This window comes from Grampus griseus, assembly GCF_964374135.1.
Source record: "Grampus griseus genome assembly, chromosome: 17".
Lineage (NCBI taxonomy): Eukaryota > Metazoa > Chordata > Mammalia > Artiodactyla > Delphinidae > Grampus > Grampus griseus.
In genome coordinates, this window is record NC_139011.1 from 32,540,962 (window position 1) to 32,561,320 (window position 20,359).

A 20,359-nucleotide genomic window follows, 5' to 3' on the forward strand; every position below is an offset into this window, starting at 1 on the left:
AGCTTCTAGGAACCAGAAGCTGGTCCTTCCCTTCTCTTCCCTTCCCTTCCCTTCCCTTTTGTTTCTGTTTCCTTTCTTTTCTCTTCTATTTTCTTCTCTTCTTCTCTTTTCCAGCTTTATTGAGATATGATTGACATGGGACCAGGATTTTTGAGCAGAGTCTTGGGGCAGGGAGGGGTCAGATCTGAGCAGTGAGACGGGCACCCAGGGAAAAGGAAGACTCAGAAGTGTGGAAGTTCCTAAAAAACTGGAGACTTGCAGCTCTGGCTGGAAGGAAAAAGTTGGGTGAGGAATGACACCCTGTCAGACACCTTCCAATGTGAAAGTGGAAGCACATTCTTTTTGCTGCTGGTGATAATGCCGAGAATTTACATTTTGTGTTAATTTGACCTCATTGACATGATGCCTTATTATAGAGAATCACTTAGATGTCGCCTAATTGCCTTCTTTCTCTTGCTAACCCCAACGCTGAGAAAGTCAAAAAAATGACCTTTGTTTTGGCTGCGGCAGAGAAATCTGATTTGATATTTTGTTGTCACAGATCTTTTGCTTTCATATTTGTTTGTTTTTTCCTAGGCCACACAAGCACTTTAATTTGTATATTTCCTTTTGCATTTGTCCACATGCATATGTATTTTCCCATGCTTTCTGTAACTTGTTTTCCATTTAAATTATATAATTATCATTTTCTTTGCTTCCCCAGTGTATTCTTATTTCTAGTCTTTCACAGAAGCCCAATATTCCATTGAGTAATCATTGGAAAATTGTTATGCTTCAGTTTTTCAATAGTTTAGATATCGTAATGGCAATTTTTGTGTATAGAACTTATTTCTTCTGTTAGATTATTTTCCTAACAGCATCTGTAACTCTTAACTTCCTCCTTGGAAAAATAAAGTTTTATGTCTTAGGGTTTTCCCTTTTTTGCCTCCCATTCTTGTATATAACCATTTCATCATGAATTATTATGCATTTTACTTTCTCTGTATGGCAACCTTACTAATCCATCTGTCCAGACATGCTTATATAACATTGTACAGTATAAGCCCAAGAGCTTCTGCCGTCAGTGTAACTGTGATATGCAGGAAAGCAGTAGCCCAGACTATGGAAGTATCGCAGAGAGATTGTGATGGTCATAAAACGACACTCTAGCCTGAAGGTCTAAATCTCCTCTATGTTGTTTCCTAGATTTATTTTCTTTAAGTTTGTATCTTTCATCACCAACTCATAACTTATCATAACTCATTCTATACCTAGTAACCCTTTAACCATTTTCTTACTTTAATGACATTACTTACTATTTGATCAGTACTCTTCCCTCCTTCTTAGTGTTTGAAATTATTGTTGTTGTATTTGTACCTACCTCCTATTCATTAACCTTTTAAATGTTTCTCTCTACCAGTAAGTTGGTTCCTAAGGATACTGGAAGCTCTTTTTGTGCCGCATACACTGGCCATAGGACCCAGTGATGCCACTCATGGGCCCTTACACTAAGAAAAGCGTTCACACCTAACATGTACATGAATCTTTATAATATCTGTATTCATAATCATCAAAAACTGGAAACAACCCAAATGTCCTTCAGTAGGTGAATGGATAAACACTCTATGGGGTATTCATACATTGGAATACTACTCAGCAATTAAAAAGGAATGAACTATTGATACACACAACAACTTGGATAAATCTCAAAATAGTTATGCCAAATGAAAGAAGTCAGCTTCAAAAGGTTACATACTCTGTGATTCCATTTACATGACATTCTTGAAAAGAGACAGCTCAAGAGATAGAGAACAGATCAAGGATCTCCAGGAGTTACGCATGGGGGGAGGTTGCGACCACACAGGGATGGTATGAGTTTTGGGGGGCGATGGAACTGTTTGTGTCCTGAATGTTGTGAGGATAACAAATCTATCCAGGTGTCAACATTCATAGAACTAACACTAAAAATGTAAATTTTATTGTATGTTAACTTAAAAAATATGAAAAGATTCCCGTTTCATCAAAGTAGTCATAGGTCCTTTGACAAGTTATGTAACCTCTCTAAATCTCACTTTATTTACTCGTCAAGTGTAGACAATACTCTCTGCCTTGAAGAGGTGTTATAAAGGTGAAATAGAATGTCATAAAATATCCACCTGACATACAGGAACATCTTTTTCTTTTCCATGCTGATATTTCTCATTGGGAGCAGATTCTTTTTCATGATTATTATTATCTGGGCTTTTCTACAGTTATTTGTGTCTTGGGGAACAGACTGGAGGGTTTCAAGCAGAAAAGTGACCTGATCTGATGTTCATTTTTAAAATATGATTTGAGCATCTTTGTGGGGGGATGGTAAGGAGTGTAGGAGGGTAAGAATGGAAACATGGAGGCCAGTAAGAGGTGTTGGGGGTTGTCCAGATGAGAGATGATGGTGGCGTGGACTCGGTGGGAGCCATGGAGGGGGAGAGAAATGGGCAGGTTTGGGATTTATTCTTTTTTTTGGAGGTAGAACCAACAGGCTTGATGATGGTTTGAGGAGTGAGGAAAGGTGGCTGGGGGTGTCATTTACTGAGATGAGAAACTCAAGGGAGGAGCAAACTCCAGGGTATGGGCTGGAGTCATCATGGAAAATCAAGAATTCTGTTTGGATGTGTTAAGGAGTGGAAGCCAAACAGATAATTGGGTACAGGATTCTGGAACCCAGGACCAGGTCAGCGTCGCGTCGTTCATTTCCACTGGAGGTGGCACTGTGAGTCTCCCAGCTCCGCCCCTCCAGATTAGGGTTGCAGGGGAGCTTTTAGCTGCTATTCCTTTGACCTAGCCTTGGGAGTTTTAGCAAAGCACTTTTCTTTAATCCATTCCTGAGAGCAAGCACTTGTAGAAACTTCAGATTACCCTTGGATGATCCACTGCTGCCAGATTTTCTTTTTCCTTTTCCATTTAATGTGATTTAGGGAAAGGCGAACACCCAGTATTTCCAAATATCCAGCTTAGAAGTCATTAGTCATATTGTGTAAGATTGAAAAGTATTAATAAAATGCTGATGAATATGCAGATGCATGACAAAATATGCTGAGATTATGTTCAACATATTTTGTTATTTTTATTGTCCTCAAATTTCCAGTTTTGCCACAGACAAGGGAAAGAAATTCAAGATATAATTTTCCTTTTCAAGGTATAATTTTTTCTATGTTGAATTTTTTTAAGTTTTATTTATTTTTTTATACAGCAGGTTCTTATTAGTTATTATACATATTAGTGTATATATGTCAATCCCAATCTCCCAATTCATCCCACCACCACCACCCCTCCCACCCCCACTTTCTCCCCTTGGCGTCCACACGTTTGTTCTCTGCACCTGTGTCTCTATTTCTGCCTTGCAAACCGGTTCATCTGTACCATTTTTCTAGATTCCACATATATGCGTTAATATATGATATTTGTTTTTCTCTTTCTGACTTACTTCACTCTGTATAACAGTCTCTAGGGTCTCTACAAATGACCCAATTTCATTCCTTTTTATGGCTGAGTAATATTCCATTGTATATATGTAACACATCTTCTTTATCGTCTGTCAGTGGGCATTTAGGCTGCTTCCATGACCTGGCTATTGTAAATAGTGCTGCAGTGAACACTGGGGTGCATGTGTCTTTTTGAATTATGGTTTTCTCTGGGTATATGCCCGGTAGTGGGATAAGCGTCATAAGAGACTACTACAAGCAACTCTATGCCAATAAAATGGACACCTGGAAGAAATGGACAAATTCTTAGAAAGGTATAACCTTCCAAGACTGAACCAGGAAGAAATAGAAAATATGAACAGACCAATCACAAGTAACGAAATTGAAACTGATTAAAAATCTTCCAATAAACAAAAGTCCAGGACCAGATGACTTCACAGGTGAATTCTGTCAAACATTTAGAGAAGAGCTAACACCCATCCTTCTCAAACTCTTCCAAAAAATTGCAGAGGAAAGAACACTCCCAAACTCATTCTACAAGACCACCATCACCCTGATACCAAAACCAGACAAAGATACTACAAAAAAAAGAAAATTACAGACCAATATCACTGATGAATATACATGCAAAAATCCTCAACAAAATAGTAGCAAACAGAATCCAACAACACCTTAAAAGGATCATACACCATGATCAAGTGGGATTTATCCCAGGGATGCAAGGATTCTTCAATATATGCAAATCGGTCAATGTAATACACCACATTAACAAATTGAAGAATAAATACCATGTGATCATCTCAATAGATGAGCAGAAAAAGCTTTCGACAAAATTCAATACCTATTTATGATAAAAAACTCTCCAGAAAGTGGGCATAGAGGGAACCTACTTCAACATAATAAAGGCCATATAAGATAAATACCAATTAATGATTGCCTCTGGGAAGGGAGGGACAGGGATGGAATTTGAGGGACAGGGAGGTATTGAGGAAACCTCGACTGTGTTTGCAAAACGTTAAAATTCTGTAGAGTGGGGTATTGAGTCAGTGTGTTCATCATACTCATCTATGTTTGAAATATTTTACAATTAATATTTTGTTCTTTAAACATATACATAAAAATAACTTAAAATTATAAACACTAGAGACAATGCCCTTCTTCCACTCACTCCATCCTCATTAATCACCGCAAAGAGTGACCTACTGGGTTTTTCTCTCAGAAAATGTAATTACTTTGCAATAAAATGTTAATGCTATGTTCTATTCTTAAAGTCACTTGTTCCAGTGATAAAGCTGTGGCTTAATAGAGTTGCTAAATTTTCTTCTAAGTCATTCTTTTAATATTTCATATTTGTCATATGAGCTGGTAATGATCGGGAACATCTTTGTTTTTACATCAGGACCATTTCGGCAAAAACTCATCATCAGGCTGTTAACTTCAACATCTTCGAGGGCATGGTGTGCCATGGGGTGCCCCTGGTGACTATTTCAAGAGGCAAAGTGGTGTATGAAGCTGGAGTTTTCAATGTCACAGCAGGAGACGGGAAGTTTATTCCTCGTAAACCATTTGCTGAATATATTTACAAACGGATCAAGCAGCAGGACCAGGTGAGTTGGGGCTAAGTGGGCTGTTAACACGGGCTGGATTGTCACTTGCTCCTGGATGCTGGTGACGGCGTTGTCACATACAATTGGTTAACATATTCACGGGGTGTTAGAAGAGGTTATGAACAAATACAGCTTTCAAAGAAAAAAGTCATTATTGGATGGATGCAGTTTCTTTTGAAGATTGGTGTCTATCGGGTTTCCTAATGGACCAAGTCAGGTTTTCCCAGGCAAGTGTAGGGCCCCTGTGGGCCTTTTGACAATTGCTGTTAGTCAGGGTCCTCTGAGAAGCAGCCACCCAGATGGATAAAGGTGTGAGTTTTTTAAACACCTGGGAGAGAAAATGGGTGGGAGCCCGGGAGAGGCTGGGAGAGCCCTCAGCCTGCAATTCAAGCCTGGCCCCAGTGAAGGAGAGAGGGAGAAAAACAAGTGGTGGAAACATCCTAGACTACTATGCAGACCAAGAAAGGTTGAGCAAGGCCTGCAAGCAGCCCTTGAGCCGTCTCCTGCATCTAGCCACGTGGCGTGCCGTCATTGGCTGAGAACGGCAGTGGGAGGCATGTCCTCCGACAAACAAAAGGATGGAGTTCAAACTCAACTACTGTCCCTTGAAACATCAAGCTCCCTGTAGTTGAAGGTCTGCAAGGTGTATTCTAATGACCACCAGAGCAATGGCGAAGTTTGAGGTCAAGGTAAATATGAATTCTACCTTGGCTTCCCTTTTCCTAGCTGTGTGGCCGAGAGTAAGTGTCTCTATCATCCTTGGTCTGTTTCCTCATCTGGAAAATGACAACAGTGTTTTCTCCCCAACAGATTGCAAGAGTCAAATGAGATTTTAAAACGTAAGGCACTAGTAGGAGGTCAATAAACATTAGTTCAGTCCCTTTGCTTTCCCCCTTTGATGACCGAATTTATAATAGAGGCCTCCAAGTCTTTGTTATAATCCAGCTGTTAAAAAAGAGGTGTTTGTCCTTTTAATATGTCTTGGATTTTCCAATGTTTGTTTAGCTCATGCAGTGTTTTAAACAGTTTTAAAAATTCACTTCACTACACACAGTAATATATCAGAATTTTCAGACTAAAACCATCTAAATTGCTGGGTTTGGAGTGATGTGGGGCACCGTGTACCCCCAATCCCACATGGTAAGAGCAGGCCGGAGCTGGATGGCCAAGCCCCACAGAGGCAGCCTTTCTGATTTTCACCTACAGGCTTCACTCATTAATGTTCCCAACTTGGCCGTGTAGCCCTTAGAATTTGTAACCCTTGGGTTAGTTCTAAGGCTTCTATGTCTTCTTTCCATTTTAAAATATACTTCTCTTTTTCCAAAGTTCTCTGGCTGTTTTCCGATTCATTTCGTTTGGGTCTTGTAGTCTCTTTGATTTCTCCTCTAAAGTCTTGTGAAAATTTTTTGCTTGTGGATTCTCAGAGTTTGTTAGATAAGATTCATCCTTTTTTTTTTTTTTAACCACTTCCTAAAGCTTTGATTAAGTAAACAAGTGCTCTAGAATGCTTTAAATTCTCAGGATGCTACAATTTTTTTTTTTTAAGATCTTTATTGGGGTTTAATTGCTTTACAATGGTGTGTTAGTTTCTGCTTTATAACAAAGTGAATCAGTTATACATATACATATGTCCCCATATCTCTTCCCTCTTGCATCTCCCTCCCTCCCACCCTCCCTATCCCACCCTTCTAGCTGGTCACAAAGCACCGAGCTGATACCCCTGTGCTATGCGGCTGCTTCCCACTAGCTATCTACCTTACATTTGTTAGTGTATATATGTCCATGCCTCTCTCTCGCTTTGTCACAGCTCACCCTTCCCCCTCCCCATATCCTCAAGTCCGTTCTCCAGTAGGTCTGTGTCTTTATTCCTGTCTTACCCCTAGGTTCTTCATGACATTTCTTTATATACTGTATTTCAGTTAAAATATTTAAGGTTGCAATTTATTTTGCTGGGAGTTAATTTGTACATATTGACACTGACAGGTGACAGGTAGGTAGAGACTATAAGGTTTCCATGTATTTCTAAACATCACATGGTAAATAACAGCAATACTAACATTTACTGAGCTTTTACTGAAGGCAAGGCACAATGCTAGGGGCTCTGTCACTGTAACAACCCTGTGAGCGAGGGAGTATTATTTTCCCCACTTTATTTATTTATTTACTTTTGGCTGCATTGGGTCTTCGTTGCTGCGCGTGTGGCATCTTCCCAGACCAGGGCTCGAACCCATGTTCCCTACATTGGCAGGCGGATTCTTAACCACTGCGCCACCAGGGAAGCCCCCCCACTTTAAATATTAGGAAACTGAAGCTTCAGGAAATTAAGAAACTTGGTCATGTCACACAGCTAGTATATGGCAGGACCAAAACATAAACTCTGGTTATCTGACTACAAAAGCTATATACTTAAGCAATAAACCATATAACGTAAACCATAAAGATTGAGTTAAATGAGTTAATGGGAGATAAATTATTCTAGGTTTGGGGAAAAAATCTAAATGAGAGGCCTCGATGACAGCTAGTTCATTCATGACACTTGTAGTAGTAATCCAAGGGATGAACAGATAAACAGATAAGCGTTGACTTAGGAGAGATAGTACTGACAGCACTGGGTGATGGATCCTGTGACGCTTGAAGTGGATCCAGGACGAGCCTGCTCCTCGCTGTCAGTACCAGTTGCCCACCAGCAGGGACACTAGACTAACTGGGAAGCCCTGACAGACTGTATTTAAAGGACTGACTTTGCCTAAGTCTTCCTCTTGTAGGGAAAACATTCCGAGATCACTGAATGACTGGCTTCATCAGTTCTCCTTTTCAAATCGTTGTTGGGTATTTTATTGGCAAAATTAATGCTAACATCGTTTTTTAGGAGTTCACTCTCAATTTTGTGAGTTATTTTAGTTTCTCAATATTTTCTTCTGATACCAGCTTTTTAGGTATTCTAGTGCATTATTGTTTTTACAATAGCAGTAAGTAATAGTTGTATTATAATATATTGTTCTGAGCACTTACTATCTGCCAGGCAGTGTATTTGGTGTAATTTATATTTATTATTTTACCTAACCTGCACAACAAGCCATGTGGGAGATATTATCATCCCCATTTTACAGAATAGAAAACTGACTCTCAGCAAGATTAAGTCTTTCCCTGGGCTGAGCGGTAAGTAAACGTAAGAGCCAGGGTGTGTGATAAGGCCTTTCTGATTCCTGCTGTACATGAGACCTCTGTAGAGCAAGAAAAGAGAAGAAAATGATTGTGAAACTCAAATCATGGGGAATGCATTATTTTAAAAAGTGTTGATGTGGAAAAAGTATCAAATAAAATGAATAAAATGAGGTTTGGGGACTGTATGGAGATGTTTCAGACCTTTTTTCTCTCCATCAGGCAAAGATAATTTTATAGAAGAAAAATATTACGTTAAAGTTAAGAAAAAGAGTTGTTAGGAATCCTAGATTTTAAATTCACATGAGGTAATTAGAGCTCTTACTTTGGTTTTCATTTGAAACATTCAGATTTCTTTGTAAGTGAGGATAAGAGTTTGAAGGCAAGCAGGAAAGGCCCATACCATTTCTCCTGCTATCCTGTTATTCTTCCCAAGAAAATAATCACTTACCACTCTGGACTCCAAAGCACAGATTGTAGAGACATGCCAGTGTTTGTCAGTCCCAGAACTCAGCTGGTCTCCTGGCTAGAACGTTAGTTCTTCGAGGAACTTATTTTTTATTCCCAGTACTTCCTATGTAGTAGGCGTTTGATAAATAAACAAATTGCAAATGGAAGGAGCAAAGACTATAGTTTCAGAGGTCATAGAAAGGACTTGAAATAAATTTACACAGAAGATTGCCTCTTGCCTCGTCCCAAACAGTGGGGTTGTCTGTGAACTTGATTCTTATCCACGATTTTATTACTTAGTGAGACTTGGCATCATGCTGTGCAGCTATCACTGTTAACGAATATTGTGAGGAATTTCAAGGGAGAGAAATGACATTTTAATGCAATTTGACAGCTTCAGGGAATTGTTACTTTATTTTAATATTTAAACAGGGAATCATTAAGGGGAAAAATTTAAATCAGAAGATGAAACATCAAAATTTATTTGATATATGTTACATAATAAAATACATATTTCAATTCAATATAAAAAGTCACTTAAGGAAGCGTGTTGGGGGATTTAGGAAAGAAAAATATAAGAGGAAGGAAAAACAGTACATGGTCCCTCGGTATCCATAGGGTTAGGTGCTCAGTATGTGCAGATACCAAAATCCACAGCTGCTCAAGTCCCTTATACCGTTGGCCCTCTCTATCCGTGTGTTCACCCAACTGTGCACATGGAGGGCCACTGTAACAGCAACTTGGGTGTTCAAGTACATTTTGAAAGAAGAAAATTAACTTACATACTGTTCCTTCTTTACCAAAAACAACAAAAACAAAACCTTTTTAAACTCAAATGGTTTATTATTCCTAGAATTTTTGTGTGTTTAGAGTATTATAATTTTTAACCAAAATTTGGAAGCATAGACATTCTTCAAGTCATCCCTTTTTCTCTTTTTTCAGTAATAAGCAACCCAATCTATTTTGGGAAATTAGGGTCACATTGCATCTTCTAGAGAAGCAGGGATAGCTTCATGGAGTAATGAATGCATGGTTTCAGAATACTGCGCCAAAGCTTTTAAACTGGCTTGTGCGTTTGCAACCATAAGCATAATTTGCCTTTTAGATAAGATAAAATTAAATGGATGGCTGATCTAGTCCTTGAAATGGGTGTTCTCCATTTCCGAAATAACAGTTTATCAATGTCTTTCTCAATGTGGTAGCCCAGAGAAAATACTTTCATACCACCAGCTGCCACATAATTCTGATTTCCTCGGATTGCTTGCTAGTAATTGCAAAAGGCCATGCATATACTGGAGCCAGCTCATTTTGGCTATGAGAGACCCTTGTATGTATCCCTTCCCGACCCCTCATTCAGTGATGTCAGTAGCTTGAGATCAGCCATGGTGAGAGCATTTACACAACAGAAATAGGCAAGTGCTATAAATCAGGGCTTTAGGAGTGATGAGAAAAGGGGAAGGTGGGTTGTCAACACTTACCAGTACATCACTGTATACAGGGACTTTGTAAGTACTCTCTTTCCATGTTTTATCTAACCATTCAGGGTTCATCCAGTAAATACTTATTGATGACCAAACTATGTGCTCACATTGTTCTTGAGAAATAGCTCGCAGGGTATTTTGAGGACTAAATGGAAACATTTGGTGGATTGTAAAACATCAAAATGCAGATTTTCATTGTTATAGATCACCTCTGTTGAATCTAGTGATTCATAGTCCGCTGGAGAGCTCAGTCCCGTGAGGACCTCTAAGAACCTTGAAGTTCACCAGGTACTGAACACCTACCTGTAAATTCACCAGCCAGGCATGGATTTCGTTCTCAGGGAGTCGCTGCTCATTTGGACTGTTTGGTGTTACGTCAGTGTCTGCTGTTTGGTATTTGGAAGTTCTGTTGTCTTTATCGCTATTTTAGTATCTTAGCCTCCATGATCAACATTGTATTAGTAACTTCTTGGGGTTCAGGATTCTTGTCTATGGTCTTAAAAATCTCAGAAAAATCTAGCATCCTAGCATTTTACTCTCTGCAGACAATACAGGTAAATTTTCTATCAATTTTAAGCTTCCTCTTTTCCCTGATCAGCTAACCAAAAACATTTCTGCAATCATGTGGGTATAGTGATTGCAATTAATATTTAGTCATAGCAGTTCATATTGCGATATAATTCCCATTTTTGTCTATGAACTCATCACAGTGACAATCATCGTTAAATACTATGAACTCAAATTGAACTCCCATCTACCTAAGTAAACCACCAGCACGCTGCTGGCTGAGGTGCTATCCATGTTTCCCGTATTACTTAGGATAGCCCCTCACAGTGTTTTACCCTCAAACCTTTCTATTTGATTGTAAACCCATCAAGATGGGAAGAACTGCTGGTGGGGTGTGATCATCTAATTTTGGCCAGCCTGTACTGGGGGAAAAAAATGTCACCACCCAGATCAGTCTTCCGAAGGTGTGCGCTCAGGATCCTAGTCTCTTTTAGGTGCTCCTTAAAAAAGCTTTCAAGTGATCTTAGATAATGCTACCCTCAGGTGATTCTGTTGCCCAATATCATCTAAAAAGTTCTAAAAAGTCCTACGGTCAAGAAATCTTTCATTTAACAAATGTTTGTTAAGCACCAGATACAATTCCATATTCCCGGTGCCGGGGGTACAGGTGTAACTAAAACAGCAGTCCCTGGGCTCAAAGAGTTTTAATCCTACTTCTCTTTCAACTATAGTTTGTGGTGCTTAAGTTCTAGTTCTGTTTGAGATGCTAATTATACCTCCCTGTGAAGAGGTCAGTTAGCCACTTGGATAAAGGAGTCCGGAAATTGGGAGGCATTGGGGCTGGACATAAAATTTAAGATTCCTGGCATCTACATTTATTTAAAAACACAAGTCTGAGGCCACCAGAGAGACTGTAGACAGAGAAGAAAGGGGACTTGAGAAAGAGCTCTGGGGCTGCCAACCTTCAGAGGCTGAGGGGAGGAGCCAGCAAAGGAGCCTGAGAAAGCTGACCAGTGAGATCAGACGAAAACTAGAACACGAAGAAGAGAAGAGCCCTGCTTACTTTGTTCAACCCAGAACCCTCTGATACTTCATCCTGGTCTTTCTGTGAGCTTTATGCTGCATTAATGTCTTCTAAGAAGTAGGTATACAGGGACTTCCCTGGTGGCGCAGTGGTTAGGAATCCACCTGCCAATGCAGGGGACACGGCTTCGAGCCCTGGTCCGGGAAGATCCCACATGCTGCGGAGCAACTAAGCCCATGCGCCACAACTGCTGAACCTGCACTCTAGAGCCCATGAGCCACAACTACTGAAGCCCACGTGCCACAACTACTGAAGCCTGCGCACCTAGAGCCCGTGCTCCTCAACAAGAGAAGCCACCGCACCAAAACGAAGAACAGCCCCCGCTCGCCGCAGCTAGAGAAGCCCGCACGCAGCAACGAAGACCCAACGTAGCCAAAAATAAATAAATAAGTAAAAAAAAAAAAAAGAAATAGGTATGCATTTAGTTGGGAGACTCAGGATGGTGTCCCTGTCATCACTGTACTCATCCTGGATACCTGGGAAAGAAGCCCACTTTGGACCCAACCACTAGGATAACCTCTGAGCATTATGCACTGGTTGTACCAGATGCTGATGCCCATGTCAGGGCTGGGCACGTCACACTTGAGATGGAGATTTTCCATTTGCCACTAGAGAGAAGCCACGTGACTACTTTTCCTGAGAGCTGCAGCGTTAAGTCTGCTTAGAAAACATGTGCAGCCGAACTCTGGAATAATGCAGGGAAGGCTTAACATTCTGCGGAACGAGTGCCATCACCTTTCCATTTCGTCACAGTGAACATCTATTGAGGTTCTAAAATGTATATAGAGTACAATGCCAGGGGCAATAGACAGTACAAAGATGGACAAGACCTGGGTCTAGCGTTAAAGAACTTACGTAACCACGTCTAAGGATAAGAGAAGATTAAAAGGTTGAAAGTACTGCAAGGCTTGAGACCAGAACTTAAATTGTCTTTGATTCCTGTCAACTTGTCTATAAAGGGGAAGACTGTGAAGTGTGGGGCAGCAGAAGCCTCCCCAGAGAGGGCCAGTCTGTCTGAGGTTGCGGTGTGGGCAGGAGTGGTTGACAGCCCATAGCCATCCTGGCGGGAAATCGGTCCCTGCCTGTCCCGAGCCTCAGCAGCAGATGAAGAGGCAGGCTGTGTGCACGTGAGACCTGGCCAGTCAGGTCAGAGACATTTGACGGTCAGTGTGACCAGAGTGACCAGCCAGGCTAAGAGGGGCCTCGTGGCATTGCTAGTACAGTGACTGAGCAGCCGCAAGGGGATTCTTAGACAAAGTGCAAAGTGCAGGTATTTATTCAGGATATAATATTCCTGAATATTTCCTGAAGTGCAACCTGGGGAGCAGATCAGTGGTGATGCAGAACAAAAGAGGATGAGGGAAACTGAGCTCTGGCCAGGATAACTGACACAAAGAGGAGAGGAGCTCAACTAGGGATCTCCTTCCCACCAACATCCTTCCCTTTACACTCTCAGAAGTGTGTCAGTTTGGATGATGAATTATATGGTCACCGTAGGTTTAAGTACATACATATAGTTGGGCTTGAAAAATAAACCAGGAGAAGAAAAAACATGGAGACTAAAGACCTGAAACGGGGGATGTGGTCAGAGAGTGGGGTATTAAATTAATTTAAAGTTTCAGGTGTGGATTGGCTCCAGGTAACTACAATGTCCAGGGACTGGGTGGCAGCCACGGGAAGTTGGTGCTTCATTACCCCATGTCGGTGTTCAAGGTGATGGCAGGATCCAGGGTCAAGGAAAAGACTGAGTCGATAGCGAGCCAAGATGCAAGTCCAGCAAAGCATCCAACCAGACACAGAAAGTGGACAGAGGCTTGGACTTGTGCACAGAGGGCAGGGGTCTTCCTAGTCACTAAGTGATCAGTGTGCTTCAAATTCCACTGTAGGGACACGGTCTCTGTCTTGTTCTCTGCTTTATCCTCTGCAAAATATCTGGGGCTTGTGTGTGCTCAGTAAATATCTACTGGATGAAGGAAGGAAATGCTTTGTATCTGGGAAATCTCATGTGCCTGTGAGGTAGGTTTTATTCCTTGCATTTCATACATGAGTGAGTAGGCTCAGAGGATCTTATTAACTTGCCAGTTTCCTACAGCCAGTAAATGGCAAAGCTAGAATTCAGACTCAGACCTACCTTTCTCCAAAGCCCACACGGTTGATCACTACAATACATTAGTTTTGGTGGTCAAAATAAGACATGTACACAAACGTACACACACACATATTTATTTTTTAAGAGGTTTTATATGCTAGGCATTGTTCTAAATGCTTTACATATATTTAATCCTCACAACCCCCCTACAAATTAGGAGCTATTACGATCCCCAGTTTACAGCTGAAGCACAGTTTTAAGTAACATGCCCAGGCAAGCTGGTTCCAGAGCCCATGCCCTTAATCACTGTGGTTTACAATTACTTGACTTGCCAGTGAATTTGTGTCCACATTGACAAACAGTAGGATTTAGTTCTTATGAATCCCTTTGTTTAGAAAGTCCTGATTTCGAAAGTCTGCTCAAGCACTGAATTAACTCTAGCTGAATCCAGGGTTCTGCTACACAGTTGGCCACCAAAGGGGTATAGTCCCAGATGGGAGATTCTGTGGAAGGCTTGTTACAAGCGGGGACTATCAGGAAAATGAGGAAACACACACACAGACTGCTAGAATCTGAAGCAAAAAGCTGAAAGTCTTAGGAGACGTACAACAAAACACTCTGGGAATATAGACATCTAGAATTGAAACTACAAGAAGAGGTAGAATGTTGGAAAAGCCTGGAGGTGGTTCTAGAACAGAATGTGTGAGGATATGGCAGAGGCCCCAGTGAAAGTTGCGGTGGAAGGAATGACTCTTAGGAAGTGTTCCCTCGGCCTTTGTCTGATGCAGATCAACCCCAGTGAAAGAGTGGGGCAATGCGGGTACTCGAGGTCGCCGGGAATTTCTGTGAAAGGGCAGGGCGTGGGAGGCACGTGATAAATTCACAAGGTTCATTTTTGGTCTCACAGTTCACTTAGGGAGCAGAACTTAGCTTTGAATTCAAGAAGTCAACAAGCCACAAGAGAAAAATGAAATGTTCTGTTTCAGACTTGCACGCCTACCCCCGTGGAGCGTGAACCCTATAAGGGAGAAGTCATCACACTGAAATCCAGAGGGACAAAAGAAGACGCCACACATGGGACCAGGAAACAGGCCCACTCCTGAATCAGGTGCTGTCAGTAAGGGATAGTGGGCAGAGAAAGTTTCCCTCCCTGACAGCATATGAAATTAGCATTATCTCTTTCTTCCTTAGTGTTTAAAGAGTCCACGGTCAAGGTCAAAGACTTCAAAGTGACCTAAGACTCAAGGACAGTTCAGCCAAAGGGCAGGCTAATAAAAGACCTCTTGACGCAGAACACTTGGATGAGGCCTCCAGGTTGAAGAAGGCCTTGGGCTAGCTGGAGGTTTATTCTCTGAGACGTTAGGAAACATTGCACAGAGGCCTAGAGAATCAAATATGAGTGAGAGGCTGGTAACACAGAGAGAGGCTGTTATTGAGGAAGGCTGGCACTACTTAAAACTGAGAGTGCAAGTTTATAGTCAAAATTTATAAACCGATTAGGACTTTATCTGGAAGAAATGCATCTATGTATTGTAAAGGCAACCATATTCTAGAACTTAGAATGGAATGAAAAATGAATCATGTTGCTTTGGGTATAATTTTTCACGAAAATGATTTGATAGCTTATTTCACACAGTTTTAGAATAATATAGATGTGGTCATTTAAAAAACATTTGAGTGCTTCCTCTGTTTTCTCTTTTGACATTCAAGTCTTTCTTTTTGAAGCACGTATTATCATCATCCTTGTCAATTTTCTTTTTCTTTTTCTGGGTTTTTTTTTTTTTTTTCCCCAGTTGTTTTCTGGTCCTGCTCTGCCAGGTACCTATTTCACCATGGCTTTCCTGTGATTTAAACATTTCTCTAACATCGTTTCCACTGACTCCATGAAATCTACATGTTTTGCCAGTTTTGCAATTTCACTAGCCTCTATGGCTTTGTTTTTTCTTTTTAAGGTGTGATACATTTTCAGATGTTTCAGCAGGTAGCAATCAGCAAAAGATTACAGAGGAGGTTGACAAGATGGACAGGGAGAGATGTTTGTGTTAATTAGGGACGCTGTCTGTCAAAGGACTCGTTTTATACAAACCCAGTTAGGCATTGCAGGTTTTTACATTATGATAACCTATGCTTCCTTACGTAAACCCTGAGCCTTGTATAATGGGGCCCTGTGTACTCCCAGCTGTGTTCTCTTTCATTAGTGAATGCTGTTAAGTTTTTAGTAATGCCGGACAGCCAGCAGTTGCAGCTTGGTTGTCATTTCCTGACTATTGGAACTATTTTTCCAATCCAGGAAGGTTGTGTTAAAAATCCAGAGGAAGATTAGCAAGAGGAAGACATTTTATTGAATGCTGTAACATGCTATTACCAGCGTTTGTAGGAGCGGGATTCATGTTTACTTTGATTATAGGATTTCTTGGGGGTCAGGCTTGGGTTCTGCATCTCTTTGTGAGGGAGAATGTTACACTGGGTTCCTTTCATTCTGTTCAAAGGTAAAATCAGAGAAAAGGATGCTGCTGTTCCCATCCCAGTTAAACGTTGTCAGCCCGTGGAGAAGCGGGCCTTATTTCAACTCCCCAAGATCCTTTTGAAAAAATAATCGCTCTAGGCTTCTTTGATTTCCCTTCAGAAGCAATTGCCGTCTTTCTTACTGTGACTTTGTTGCTGTGTAAGATTGAAGATATAAGTGAATATTACTGTGATGGAAAGTCTGTGTGAAAATTCACTGATGATACTTTAAAATGTCATCTTTGCTTACACCAGATTTCTTACTTTGAATTTTTAAAAATCACTTTCTTGTTTAAAGTTTTTTAATGGCTACATTTGTTTAAAAATAGCGAACTCTGTGATTTTTACATTCTATTGTAATTTGTAAACATTTAGATCTTTATTGTAATTAATAAACATTTAGATCTTCATTTTATATCCTGTTATCTGAGTTATGTGTGTCTTCTTTTAACTAGTGGGACTGGGGAGTCTGGGAGGTTGGTTTTGATTCAGAATTTCCCGAGAGACATCTGCTTCCGCAACTCCTGGAAATCCGGTCGCTCAGCAAACCCCATGTAATCAAACTGGATACTCAACCTTAGAATAACTCCAAAGCAAATAATCCAATTACACTGATGAATGCAGGATTTGAGGGAATTCAATGGAGTCAACGTGGCTGAAAGGTGCTGCAGTGATACCTTCCGGCCCCTATGCTTCCTGGTCTGTGCTCTGATCCTTCTGTGTGTGCAGAGAAGCTGAGTTTATATTCCTTCTCCTGGGTAACTAGGCCAAGAGGGATTTTAAAAACATGCAGTAAAATCAGGGCAATTATGTTCTCACTGCAGACACATCTGCCCCAACTTACTCACTTAGATCTGGGGTGTAGTCACACTTTTGACAAAGGATGGTAGGAATCTAGTTTACTCAGTTGTGATTCGTTTTGAACACACAGTAAAAAGGATGATGAAATACATCTATGGAAGAATCACAGGTCTCTTTTCTCAGGTAAGAGATACCTTAAAATATGACTTTTCTCCTCCACTTTGGTTGATGAAAAAATTCAACAATAAGATGACTGAATCCTCTGAAAAGAAGAATGAAATTGCTTTTTTAACTAGAAGCCAATTTTCACTCAATATTTAGAATTCAGCTTAAATATCACCCTCACTCAGAGGCTTCCCCAGACCCAACACCATAGGGTTAAGTCCCACTTTCTGTTCCTCCATATCAAGGCCACCATATACCCCGTCACAGCACCACACCCCACTGTACTATATCTACCTGCTTTACTTGTTGACCTCCTCCAGGAAACTGAAAGCTCGTTCAGGGCAGGGCTGTCTGGTCCACTGTTATTTCCCCAGCATCTACCAGAGCACCAACTGATGGGCATTCAATGGATAATTATCAGAGGACATGAAGGAGTTCCTGCTAAGTTCCTGAATTGATACTGATGAACTAAGTGAGAACTTTCAACAAAATAAGGATAAATTTTGTGGAGTATTTTAGTGTAAAGGGGCTTTAAATGAAGAAACGGATTCGTTGTCTAGTATTTGGTGGATCTCTTTGGGAGAATGAAATAGCCTCAGGATTCTACATTAACAAAATCATTTGAAATGAATGTGGGGATCCCTACGTTGCTTTCCTTAGGCTTTGTCATGAAAATGTTTGTAGAAACATAGTTCTAAATAAGTGACCTAAGGCAATGGAAAAACATGATTCAAGCTATTAATATTTAATAGCTTGTTTTTCAGGATTGCCTCTGGTATACAAAGTAAGGGTCCCTTTGTCACTAAACAATTGCATTCTCAAGGTCTGTGCAAAGACTAGATGGAATTAGTAGCTTTTTTTTTTTTTTTTTTGGTAAATATTCACTCCTTACTCTGATGGGCAGTATGATGTACTGGGAAACAAAAAAGTGTGGGATCTAAACTTCTATTTCCTATTTGTGAGGCCTTAAACAATTCTTAAAATTAAAAAACAATTCTTAAAATTAAAATACATTATGAATTTATCAAAACATACCAAAAGCAAAAAAGTTAACATAATCACACTTATATACCTATTATCCTGTTTAAGAAAGAAAACTTTACCAGTACAGCTGAAGAGCCCTGTGTGCTTCTTTATTCATTTTCCTTTCCTCCCCCAAGGTAACCAGTGTCTGGAATCTGGTGTTTTATTCCCATGTACAATGCATCTTTTATATATTTGCTATATGTGTACATATCTCTAAGCATTGTTTCGTAGTGGTTAAATCTCATAAAAGCATTATATAGTATGTGTTGGTTTTTTCTTTGTTTGTTGGTATGTATTCTTTGGTTTCTGCTTTTTTGCAGTCAACATGTTTGGGAGTTATTTGTGTTGCTAGATCTAGCTCTAGTTATCCATTTTATCGCTATACAGTGTTTCCTTGTATGACCACACCATAATCTATTTACCCATGTTCCTGTTGATAGACATTTAGGTTGTTTCCATTATCATAAACAACACTGCCATAAGCGTTTTTGTACCTATTTCCTTGTGCTCACTGAGTGCTTCCCTAACATATATGCCTTGAGTGAAGGGGGGTGGAACTGACGGGTCCGAAGGTGGGCGCATTCTCCCCTTAGATACTGGCAAATTCTCCTCCAAAGTGGAAACGTACGCCCCCCCATAACAGAGTGTAAGAGTTTCTGTTGCTCCAGATTCTCACCAACATTAGATATTGTCCAACTTACTGACTTTGCTAATTTGATTCTTGTCAAAGTTATCGGAGTTTCAATTTGCATTTTCTTGAGCGCTAATGAAGTTGAGCTCCTTTTTATTATGCAGTTTAATTGATCTTACTAAGCGTCAGCATCTTCATTTATAAGATGAGAATAATGGTATCTTCCTAATGCACAAGGGTGCTGTGAGGGTTACAAAGCCCATACTGCGTGGTCAGCACGGGCTAGCTAGGATTACTACTAATAGTGTCATGATGAAATAATAAACAGCGTGCTGCCCAGAGACTGCCGAAGTCTTGACTTCTCCTTCTGTGGGAAAGCTCACCAGGCTTGGTAATGCCAGCTCCCTTGGCAGCTGGAGGAGCATGGAAGCCAAGACCGGAAGGGCGGAGTGAGAGAAGGGACAGGGTGAGGGACTAGCACAGGCCTGGGGAGGGCTCAGTGGGCATGGTGGCCCTGGGTCCTGGCACATGTGAGCAGTCAGCAGGGGCACAAGCAGAAATATGGGGGATGCGCAGAGCCTGGCTCTCAAGTGACACCTGTGGATCCAGCAGGTCCCAATGTCAGCATCTGCCGGCTACACCTGGGACCCTCTTCTCTCAGTGTTTTCTCTCCCCTCTGCCTGCCCACTGGAGAGGAGACAGCGTCTTGTGGGGGAAAGAGTGTCGGCCTGCCACTGCCTTTAAAGTCACAAGGCTGGATTTGAACCAGATGATCTAGATGCTTGACCTTCCTGAGCCTGTTTCCCCATTGCTAAGGTGGGAACAATTCATAATACTTCCTTGGCAGGGAAGAGGCGAAAGGATTAACTGAGATGGTATGGAAGGTCAGATTCATCCTCTCCTCGTGGCCCCTCCCCTACACCTGCTTTTACTCTTTTTTTAGCCTTCTTTCTCACTTACCTACTATCGAACCCCCTGAAGGCACCAATAGATTCATGAGATTTCTTTGTGTCAAACCCACTCTCTCCCTTTCCTTCTTTTTGGAGAATATCTGCGGACAAGTTAAAAGGAAATAAAGGCAGTGGATCTATCATTTATTAAACACCTACTGTTTATAGAACACAAACCAAACCCCTCAGTTTTGGCTGCCACTGTCCCTCAACAGTCCAGTGAGTAACACAAAGAAGTGCTCAATGAATTCATCTTGGGAAGAGAAGACAAGATTATGGTGATGGAGGAAGAAGAGAGAAATAATTCACGAATGAAAATCAACACTACAGCAAACCATTATTTGTGTTCAGGGGTCAGGACGGCATTTATCTCAGGAGCTATCCGTAGCGTGTCAGGGGAGTTTGTAAAAATCTAAATGGCCAGTTGTGAAATATATTTGCCCACCTTTTAACTTGGC

The 20,359-nt window shown here is 40.9% G+C and overlaps 1 protein-coding gene across 1 annotated transcript in view; it reads left to right on the forward strand.

The window, feature by feature from the left end:
- The window catches only part of DPYS (dihydropyrimidinase), an 88,774-nt gene extending 72,074 nt beyond the window's left edge, over positions 1-16,700 (forward strand). Inside the window, exons 8-10 of the mRNA XM_082675233.1 lie at positions 4,843-5,050; positions 14,810-14,931; positions 16,313-16,700. Of these exons, the coding sequence (XP_082531359.1) occupies positions 4,843-5,050; positions 14,810-14,926 (325 nt within the window). The 3' untranslated portion in view covers positions 14,927-14,931; positions 16,313-16,700. The remainder of the gene's footprint in view (positions 1-4,842; positions 5,051-14,809; positions 14,932-16,312) is intronic.
- The last annotated feature ends 3,659 nt before the right edge of the window (positions 16,701-20,359 follow it).